This window comes from Echinococcus granulosus (assembly GCF_000524195.1).
Source record: "Echinococcus granulosus chromosome Unknown EG_S00003, whole genome shotgun sequence".
In the NCBI taxonomy this organism is placed as follows: domain Eukaryota; kingdom Metazoa; phylum Platyhelminthes; class Cestoda; order Cyclophyllidea; family Taeniidae; genus Echinococcus; species Echinococcus granulosus.
The window spans coordinates 373,826-385,543 of record NW_020170383.1 but is presented as its reverse complement, the minus strand read 5'-3'; the positions used below and the strand labels follow the sequence as shown (position 1 = coordinate 385,543).

Sequence of the window (11,718 nt, the reverse complement as noted above, 5' to 3'; positions counted from 1 at the left end):
GTTACGTAACTTTTGCCATTTAATTTGTGCTTTCCTTGCATGATTACCTCTTTTCGGGTAGCATAATAGCTAAAAGTATCAGTGCCGCTTTCCTTTTATAATAACACGGCTTTCTTGTCTATATTTCTTAAATGGAGCCTTTTTCATTCACTTTACTTCCCAGTTATGAGACTGACGTCTTCCTGTGCCTGAATACGTCCTAGTTCCGATATTTGCTATTCACCTGGTAACAGTTCCATCAGTAGAGTAAATAAGCAAAGTATTAGCCAGCATTTATGTAATGAACGAATAATAACAGACAGCTATCTTCTTAAATAGCGAACCAAAATTTAATTACAACTAAGGGTCTAAACGCTTATGCAAACACTTGAGTAGATTACATTAGATGTGACAGATCAAGGGTTTCAAAGGTCATTATGAAAAAGACGAGTCTGGGTTTTCAACACTGTTATTAGGTTAAATAAATAATAACACTGCATGAGTGCTCTTTCTTGCTAATCAGAACCATTAAATTTACGAGTACATTGCTTCAGATTTGAAGAAGGACTGGTCCTTTTTCCCAGTAGGCAACGAATACTAACACGTTCCAGGTCTAATGTTCATTTCAACTTTCCTGCGACTTGTCAATAGCCATTCGAGGTCTTACGCGCAGAAGAAACGCTAGAGCAGTATTTCTCTTCCGAAAGACTATTTCATGCCTATTCTTTGGCCTCCAGGGCACTTCGGTGAAGAGCCCGCCAGATAAACATCTGAAGGCGCGGCGTGGCTGCGTGCGTCTGTGACTCACTTCGTCCCTTCCGTCTGCCACACTGCCCTGGGAAGACCATAAATAACAATTGTGCCGTCCAAAAGGCAGAATTCTGCCAGCGTTACAAAGGCAGCCGGACGCACTTTGCTGTCATGTTGACAGAACACACAATTTTCCACATTTTTCATAATAGATATCCATACTGATTAAGCCTATGCTGGTCACCAAAAGGAGATACATTTTTGAATGCCGGTGAGATTTATCTGATTGCTAAATGTCATAATAAAGAATGGGTCAGATTTTGGTCGTTTCCTTATTATAAGACAGTGCAATGCCTTCAGAATCAACTTTACCTTTTTTTGGTATTGGCACCTGATAGGACTTCGGATGTGTTTTGCGCCTTAACTTCAGTGCTATTTCGGAATCCATTGACTCAGTATTTGAGTACAGGACGTCCAAATCGCCAGATGCTTAAAGGCTTCTCCATTTGTGATCTAGAGTGACTTGTGAATAATAATAATACTGATGGGCCATAGCGCTCTATTCCGTCGGCACTCGAAGTTTGAGAATGTCCCTTTCTGCTTGGCGCAAGAATGAATACATGCTAGTTGTGCGACTTCTTAACTGTTAAAAAAATATGATGCAACAATGCTTTGTTCGGTTTCATTTGCATCTTTGGAGGTAAACAGCAATGGTGTGTTTATATCATTCGAACAGAATCACTGGTTTGGAGGCCAAACCCTCTGTTTCGTGCATTAGGGAATAGCATGTACTATGCCGCTTAGGTCGGTGGACTCTGTTCCAAGGTTCTTTAGGGAAGAAAGCTGATCCAAAGTTGAAGAGAGGATTCTGGCACTTAGTGCCTATCGCTTGGCGCCGTCTGAAACCAGAGCACTCCGGCATGCGTCAGGCATCAACGATAAACCACTTCACTAGAATTGAATTTAGACATTCTAGCACACCAAGCAGTAGGTGCAGCTTGAAACCGAGGCACCCAAATTCACAAACGCCAACAAACGTATTTTCCGTAAGCTATCTGTATACCTATCCACTTATTCATCTACCGCCACCCAGCGAAAATAACCATACTCACCTCTCAAAGCGTTCCCACACCGGCAAACTTTCTCAATCTACTTTTCAAGAACAAACCTCCTGAAATTTATTTTAGAGCCCTTTGTATCCGCGATGCATTGCTGACCTGTCAAGAAAATGCACTCAGACGTGAATGCGGTAGGGTAAAGTAGATGGATTTCATGGGTAACCACTTTGCATTATGAGCCACCTACAAGCGCTGAGTAGACCGGCACATTATTTTACATGCACCAGGCCAACTTCCAGCTATCCACACCAACGGAGTATGCAATTATGAAAAGTACGCAGCCACCTGTACGATGAGGAATTGTGGTAATGAATCGTGGAAGAAATGGGTAACAATATTAGCTAGTAAAATAATCTCCATTTGATCATTTGCCATAATTATCCAGGCAACATTTAATACCCTCAAGCCTTCGAGATGGAACCTGTAATATCATTCGCGATGTTTTACCACGACTCAGGGTTGATTAGATTAAAGCAAAATTTCTCACACGGCTGCTGCTCAGCAAGGCTGTTTTGAGCAAATAACTTAGGCTCATTGAAATAAATACCTTTTCTTGGCGCATGGCAAAATGCAATATAATCACAGGTAGCCACTGTATGTGGCGCAGTTAATCAAATGGAGGGTCCCTTATTGACAAGATGGGTAAACAAGCTTCGATTAAGAGCGTAGACTCCTGCGTTCGCTTCCAAATCATCCATTCCTCGCAAAGTGACATACAATGGCGTAAAACAAATGAGGTTGAAAGTTGTTCGTCTGTTTAATCCATTGCTTCTGCCATTGGCGGTTTATTCCATTTAAGTCGAGTAAACGCTTGCCACTTGAGTTTGGTGGGATCTCAAAAATGCGCAATTTGAATTCCTTGAGGCTTCGAAGCATACGCTATGAAAATCTTCTTGAATGCACTAGATGTGTTTTTGCCTTTTTTCCGAGAACTCATTACGGGTACACACTCTTTCAAACTAACATAAGACAATATGCATTTCACGGTGAACGAGTTGACTTACCTTAAAAAGGAAATTTTTTTGAGCTAAATGAACTCCTAACCCACCATTGAATTGGACCTCATCTTCCTTTAAATAGCCCATCATAGCACTTTTCAGTCAACCAACATAAAAAAATAAATTTAATACATAAATAGAAGACAAAAGTAGTAAGTAATAAGCTTTTCTTACAATCAATTTGCCAATGTCACCACCCCAACTTTTTAATCATCAACTTTAGCCTCATGAAGAGCATTTAAAAGTCCCTTTCGTGAATTCGATAAGATGTTTATGAACTTAGAGCAGGTCAACAATGAATTCAAACAAACCTTGCCAAAGATCGTGTCAATTAATGTCTTTCTGTAGCTCATTTTTGCAAAATAACTACCAAGCAACTCTTGGCGCCTATTATCAGATTAACAGGGGCCAAGAACAATTTTATTTGACACCGATACCCTAGGCTCGCAAATGTGCTTGAAATTTTCAGATTTCAGATCGCCTTCCTCCAGGTACGCTCGTGGTCAGGCCACTTTTAGAAAAGAATGCCATTAAGGCACGTCATTTGTGGCACAGACCTAAGGTCGTACCGAGTATAAATAACTCCTCCGACTGCCAACTGCTTTCAAGTAGGTAATAAGAAACTAAATAGTTAATATTACACGATACTGGTAACTGCAGACGGTAATTGTTTCTTCACTCGTTTACGCATAAGACATTTGACGGTGAACGACTACCAATCAGAGTAAATAAAATCCACTGTTGTCTTTAGCACTTCCTAAGTGCCCAGCTTATTTGCTGTACTCTTTACATCCTCCGGACTGTGATTTTGAGGCCCTTATGTTCACCCTAGCAAAAGTGTTGCGCCTATTTGTGGGCGGCGACTCCTTCAGCAGGCATGGTCTTGATTGCGTAAATGCAGTAAACTGTCAAGTTCATTGGTTTTAGAGGATCTATTGGAGGCCAAATGCCACTATGCACCACAATGCATATGTCAGTGCTTGATTTTCCTAGGAAAACTAATAACGTGAAAAATGCAGGCTGAAAGAACTACTTCACATTGGGTTTTGTGCCTTTTTACTCAAGCCTGGAGTGTTTGTGCGATTGACAATCTGCTCTCGATGAGTCAACCAACGACCAAGACAGACGGGTCCACAGCCGCTTTCCATGCGACGTGATGACGTGCCATGGTGCCTCATGTACACCAGGAAGTCTGCCAATTTACAGGTTGACATGTTACCGGATTTACGTTTGAAGGCGCAAACACGGTCGTGGTATAGTTGGATTAAAATATTTGCCCTTTTAAAATGGTTGAAACCAAATGGCTTCTGCGGTAGTGAAAGCCCGTAAAAATAGGAACAAGCATTTACATGTAGATAATGCACATAACTCAATCGTTCAATCGACTCCTATTTCGAAAAGATTGCCAGAGGACCTCATTTGACTAAGGACATAGTTGACTTTGTCCGTAATTGCGTGGATATCTCAATGCATTGCTAATCAGCCGGTGCAACATTAGCCATGCTGCCGACAGGCTTTGAAAACAGCGCCAAACACTGCATGAAGCTAAAACTCACCTTTTGGTGCATAAAAATGCTACCGAGAAGGATTTGAAACGCCTTGATAAATAAAAAATGTAAATATTTGGTAAAGTGTACACCTCACTGAAGACAACACTTATGTTTTTGACATATGCCAAATAAATCCACCCAAAACTGCTCGTCCTGAAGTAGCAAAATGTACAACCTTTCACAAGATAAAAGTTGCGTTGGTGCCTGGACGGAGTGCTCGCTGCCAACCTTTAACGCTGACTGTTTTAAAGACGCTTCCATTAACGAAACAGATATCTTGTGCTTGTCTTACTGCATACTTAGTCGAGAAATTATAAACCGGAGGCATCACTTGATTATGCACGTGATCGGCACTCCGATTGTGTTTGTCGGTGCTACTGCTTGTTCTCTGAACAAACAGACAACACACTTTTTTGAACCATCACTAAAATTGCAGGTACTTTTAAGCTCATTTAGTCGGTTGCCTTCGTAAAATCATAAATTTTAAAGGGGAACACTTCCTGGGGCAAAATTTCGGATGTAAATCTAAATAAGGGGCCCTGTTAAGAAGTGATAGCATGTTTGGGGACATAACTCTACTGCTGGGAGTAATTTACAACAGTTGATGAGAATTCATCCTCTTACTTTTCATTATTCTGCACAGGCACGTGTCTTCCAGATTTGAGCAGCTTTTACGCTTTAAGCAAAACCGGTGAGTTTGGAGTCCTTTGATGGGATAAAGAATTATGGGGGCAAATCAATTCCACCTTACTAGATAGGTAGAAGGTAGGGCTATAAAAGAACGCTTATTCCTTTGCATTGCTCACTCTCTTCAAAATAGCTCGGCAACAAACTACAAAGCAATCAAAGTGAAATGTTAATTGCAATGGAGGTTTCGCCGTGATTCAACTTTATGACGATTTTACCGTGAGTGTTTATAAAATTGAAGGGCAATCTTCCGTAAATTCCAACCCAACTTATATGTTACTACCAGACGACTTACATCACTGAAACAGTAGGACCTACCAAATTTTTAACGAATCTAGGGGCCTCGAGAGGCATCCAACTCGAGTTGAGGTTTCACGCACCGCGCAAATACATGGCGGCTGAATTCTCACATTTACGAATTACACCTTGGGATAGTGAGAAGAAGCCAGAACAATCCATTGCCCTGCATACCTTTTCGATAAGAAAACAAGCTTGGAGTGAGGGAGGGCGGCAATTTTAAGAATACACCCTTGATTTGGCTCTGACTGACTCCGTGTTTCGAAATGGTGCATAGCTTGGGTCGCATTAATCGTATCACGCGGAAAAACCCGAGTATACCAGTATGATGTGTTTTCCACATTGTCAACTTCCCAAACAAGGGCACTAATTTTGTTGTGCTACAAGTGTTAGAGCAACGGTGAGATAAAATTTATTTCGAATTAAATAGATCGGTATTGTAGTCTAGCTTACCTAGAGCTAATAAAATTTCTTTGACTCCATAAGACTCTTTTAATGACTGCGGAAGGCCGGAAAGAATGTTGGGGGTAAGATGAAATGGATGGAGAATCTACAGTGATATTTTTTTCCTTTCCCTTGATGTTTTGGAAAAGCTGGTGGCATTTAACTTATATAAATATGGATTCTCATGCTTTCCCCATTGCTTCTTGCAATTGCATCAAAGTTAGAAAGTTTCGTGAAGCCTGGAGCAAGATACTATTCTGTCATATCAGACCATTAATGTCTAATTGTGGATAGCGTGCACTTGACAGTGTTGGTGAGATATCAGAGCGCCTGTGCTGTGAACAGGCTAATTTTCGCTGCGTCTTCAGTGCCCTCCCTTTGGTTTAGTTATTATACCTGGAATTTTAAATTACACATATTTTAAAAGTGCGTGATGACAACTTCTAAATTTTGTCGGTTACAAAAGTCAGGAAAATTGAGGCAGAGGTTCTGGTAGGGAGGGCGACGTGCAGGCCGCTTCGGCCAAAGCATGCGGTTCAACAAAGAACAGATGACTAGGTGTTTGGCGGCATTCCAAAAACCGTGTATTAATAGAGGGCAGTGAGCCTAGTAATGTGATCCACATTAAGTAACCCCGAATATACATAATGAATCTGTCACACATCACGCCGTACCTTCCCTGCACATTTCCTTCACAGTTAAGTAAATTAATTCACCGGTAATGCATTCGACTTGCCTACTGAATGCAACTTCAGTGATTTATTTTTAGGTTTATTTGAACACATCGTTAATCGAATGTTTGAATATTAATGAATAGATATAGACAAAACTTTGACTTCACTATTTGGAACGCACAGGTTTCAACCTTGGAGCTCGTCAGTCACGAGTAGGATTGGATTGACAAGGGATGGGGCATACCTTCTGTCACTGTTAAGGAGTCGTGTTATGAAAGTCACTTACTAAATCTAAAGCCATCATGTGGTTTTGACACTTCAAACACATTTCAGTGTTCAAAGAGCATTTGATTACACAACACAAACTTACGTGGTTAACAACCCGTCTCCGAATGGGTCCATCATTGAATCAAAACACTCATCGTTCTCTACTTTGCCTCTGCCTTCTCTTGAGACAAACAACAAGAAGTGAGGATCCCAGGTGGTAAGAAGGTTAACGGATAAATTCAAGTGGGTTTTACTGTACTTCTTGTGAAAAGTACTGTTCCATGAGTTACGCTGCTAAGTAATTGTAAAGCACAGTAATCTCACGGTAAGACAGATGGTCACAAAGCCTTGTGATACGTAGAGCGTCAGGAATCTAGAGAGCTGATTTATCACCGGAGGCATTTGCACAATTACATGTGTGAACAATGAAAAGTTCCCGCAAAAATATCTAAAACTGAACAACACTTATAAAAGTTCACTGCAGTTACATGTGTCCTCATGCGTACACTATCACGTAATTACGGTACAGAGGTAATGTAGATATAGACGGACATGGGGGGCACATTCAACAACACTCACTTCAAGGGTGTCTCACAGGGCTTCTGTTATTATTGGTAATCAATAACAGTTTAAAAGTACAAAATTTGAGCCTTGGGAATGTCAGAGCCCTAGCTTTTAATCCCAATACCATCGAAATACGACTTTTGTTTGCCGATGTGGAATGTATAAAGAGAGCATATGATCTCATATTGAATGTGCTGCAAAAAGACGTGGCATTGGTTTCGTCTGAATAAAATTAAACTTTCGGGCAAGTCTTATAACTGCAATGGCACAATTTTTGCATAAACTTTGGAGGGCATTACAGGAGCCTTGAGTAAGCTGAATGAATTGCGACGATCATGGGATGTGTGGTTGAAGGTACTTGTTACCCTTTCTCACACAGAGTGTGAGCTTTCTTCCAAATGCCGGCACACTCCAAGGAAACAGCTGACAGCGTGAAATCAAAAAGAAAGTGGCAGTGCTTGGGAGATTTTTGTTCAAAAAAATACGAAGAAAGGGCCTTTAAATTCAAGTAAGGGATTGATTTTAGCTGAAAATTAGTTTCCAGCTACCCACAACCACATGGGCAGGTGTTTCGACTACTTTTGTGCTCCCTTTTGCTACATGCACGTGTAAATAACATATTAAAAGACTGCCCTCAGGTGATCGGTGTTTTTGGAGTCACCTACTAAAGAAGTAAACGAAGATGCTGTTAATACACCGCTCTTTACTCGTTCATTGTGCCCCAAAAGTGGACCAATAACCTGCTAATACTACAGCCAATCTCCCAAATATACCAATATTTTTGTCTGTTTCAAATGCGGATGCTTATTTTATGGTGTTTAAATGAAATTTCAGAACCTAAGCATACAGTATTTGAACTGTCTCCCCTTCAAGTTGTGTGTGCAATTATTAAAATTTTGGCAAATATCATCATTCCAGACAGGTGTTTTGTGCCTAAGTTGACTTTATGCAAAGTGATCCCTCTGCAATTTACTCAACCATACAAAAAGGCAACCAATCCTTACCCACCTCCAAGCAAGCATCCGGTTGGTTCGACACTTGTGAACCGGTGGATATTTGGTCGAGGCCGCTGATTAACTGCCAATGAAACTAGTTTTTCGGTGGATACTATTACTTGAAGCAAAAGTGGGCATTACTTAAAAAAACCATTTCATTTAACTAATTTTCTGGCTGGTTATGCTCCATGGACATGGCCGAATTTGGCCGCGTGCAGGAATACACACCCAGGTGCTTATGTCGAAAGTGAATGAACGTATAAAGGAGGCACTCTGCAGACACATTCTGGGCTCCCTTTTCCCCACCCTGATTACTACAGTAAAAAAGTACTGAAAATGTCAACATGCTTTATTTGAGAAAGTTTTAAATTTGGCCTATGATTGCTTTCTAAAGGTGATAAAATAAGTCTATTGTCTCTAGAAATTTTTATTGTCTTGAAAGTAATGATTTTGTTTGGCGCGTTTCAACAAGATCATCTCCGCAAATGAAAGCCATAGTGTCCTTTAGTGACATTACACAGAAATGATGTCAATGCAATCATGAAAGCGGTGAACCAAATGTTATATGTATAAGGCAACTTGTTTAACTATGGCAGTTCGCTTCATTGATATTTGCTGGAGAAATTAAAGAGGACGTAATTAATACTGAGGGGGAGAATAAGTTTAAACCACACTTTGGTGAATGCACTACGATGCGAAGCGTGGAAATGTAAAGCAAGATTGCGAAATGCTGCCACTTGCTCACCGCTGCGCTTGGCACCCTCTCACGTGGCGGTTTCGCATGGTGCGCCTGTAGGCGCCTCCTCTCTTTAAAGCAGCCGAGGTCTGCACACCGTAATCCTTTGTTAGTAAATGGGCTAATGTTAGTAGTCTCGCATGTTTTCGACTTCGTGTCTATTTGGAATGAAGTGTAAGACACCGCGATGGGGTCCAGGGCTTAGCGATAAACACAATGCATGGTTGAAACCACGTGATGCTTCCTTCATGCTGTGGTGTGGAGAAGTAACTTTATGGGAGAAATTTTCGCTTTTTTTACATTTTTCACCATTCTCAAAAAAAGGTTTAACGAAAGAGAGTGTTAAGGTAGAGGGCTGAAATTATTCAAGATTGGCACACCCTTAAGGCTCTAAACATGATCAGTAAGAAATAAAAACGCCAGATGTGTAGGAAAACTAATACTTTTGAAGGACAGTTTATTCTTATTTTCAGATATGGTTTTAAAGTGGATTTCAGTGATTCCATGAATACAGTTATCTGGAGTTTTAAACATTTCTTAGGGAACGTAAGAACACATAGTGTAGCACTCGCATTAGGAGAATTTCTGTTCCCAGTTGCATAAGATTCTCCATTTCCTTAGTAATTCTTGTACTCCTCCCTTGGTGTGCATTCAAAGTTACCCATATTACCAACACCAGGATTGCAGCATACATGCACTACTGGTTTTTTTTAACGGGGTTTCAAAAATGCAAAAGTCGAAGAAGTAGATGAACTTACATTTGCCGGATAACTTGAAGAAGATACACTTAGTTATATCATTAAACACCTAATGTAGAAATTTACTAGTTTGACCATTACAAGATGACTGATTTGAATGAAGTCGGCAATTTCTCTCTTCCCCAAAGAATACCTACTTAGTGCATAAATTTAGTAATGTATTGGACATTTTAGTAGGTGAAATTGAAGACCTCTTTGTGAAACAACAATGGCGGCAGTCGGTAGTTGGCGCAACAGAATACGGCATTGGTGCACTCTGCACAAACCACTGAATTTTCAAATGAATTACTTGAATCTGTAAACTCAGAGTGGTTTGCCTCATCCTCCCAGGATTACCGAGAGTCATAAGGCCATTCTGCAACGAATTTTGCCTCTGATTTATTGCGGGGTGTGCCTCCGCCCTTTCCGCTAGCGCAGAGATCCCCGTGAGAGTCTCTTCAACTGGCTCTTCTCAAAGCCACAGAGAAAAAATCAGGTCCTCAGCTGTAGGCAAACTGACATTTGCATAAGTACGCAAATTTCCTACACTTACCACAGTGAAAGACGAGTTAGAAAGTGCAAATTTTATACAAATGGTGTGAAATTACGGTGCCAAAAGAACAACATCAAATACTTTTGAACCTAGCTATTCCAAGCCGAATACGTTAATTCAGCTCTAATGCTTTCAAAGGCAATGACCTTAAGTAAATAGATACAATAGATACAATCAGTTAGTGGAAGCTGCCATCATTTTGTGCATTTTGTGCGATAACCGCATAATTGTGATAAGGTTAAAACACACTGTAACTTTTTATGCAGTCTGATTTTGAATTACTGGCGACTCATTAGAGATGTTGACTGATGGAATTCCTACGTAGACCGAAAAGCCGGCACGTAGAAGAAAAAAAACACATCTTATGCGAGCATGAACTCAGTCCCTCGTGTTTTCGAGTCGTTAAGAGGCCCCTTAACTGGCTGTGGTGCATTCGACTACTCCAGTCGTCAAAAGTTGACCTTAGTAACGCAACATCCTCTTAAGGCATCATAAAACCCTTCGAGCCTCAGCAATTCATCGTCTGCTCAACAGATGACGAAATCACCCGACCCATTTAAAAACGGTGTGGATTGAAAAACGGAGAGAGAACATGTTTCTGGTCAATTATTGATGTGTTCCTTTCGACAACTGCCAAAGCGACCAAGTGGGCCCTCATTGTATAAGCTAACACGGAATAATCTTTGTTCTACATAATGATGACACAGATAAAATGAAGTTTTCCCCAGGTTATTCTAGAACCAAGAACGGTGGTTAGCGTGGTAAGTAGAGCTTGCGAGATTCAGGTAGGCTAACCAGTGGGTGTGAGATAACGAATTGCGGACAATCATAGTGCAAACACGATGATTTCTGTGAGCCATCTCGGTGTAGGTAGACAGGTTCTGATCCCATAACTCAAAATTACTTCAAAAGTTAAACCCATATTCCTGCGCTGTGGCGCTATTCAACAAATCACAAAGGCCAAGTCGACATAAGGGGCCATAAATGGAAATGAACTTTGCAATTTGGCAAGCATTTCAATGCCTAGTCGCAGGTACCCTACCAATGACACTTAGGTGCATGTGTTAATTAAAGCAACTGATAACTTTTCATTCATGCTAATGCTTTAAAGCTGGCTTGATTACTCGTAAGACACCACATTAACCCACTTCACATAGATATGCATGCGCATATTTCGGTAAAATAATTATGTTTCTCAGTTTTTGAATCTTCAAAGAGAACAGGAGTTTCACCAAAGAGTATTCCGAGGGCCACCTGCTACTTAGCCGCTTATCTTACATTAACTTACTAAAATTTGAGGCTTTTGGGTTATGATAGGTAAGGAAAGTAAAAAACTTTCGCACAATTTTCATGACAAAAACCAAATAAT

The 11,718-nt window shown here is 40.6% G+C and overlaps 1 protein-coding gene across 1 annotated transcript; it reads left to right on the top strand. All coding sequences in view use genetic code 11, as the record gives it.

Moving 5' to 3' along the window:
* Nucleotides 1-3,858: 3,858 nt before the first annotated feature.
* EGR_00725 (hypothetical protein) lies at nucleotides 3,859-4,002 on the top strand (the record flags this gene model as incomplete). The annotated part of the gene is made up of 1 exon (XM_024489974.1): nucleotides 3,859-4,002. One exon carries the CDS (start codon nucleotides 3,859-3,861, stop codon nucleotides 4,000-4,002), a length of 144 nt encoding a protein of 47 aa, XP_024355377.1.
* Between the last annotated feature and the right edge of the window lie 7,716 nt (nucleotides 4,003-11,718).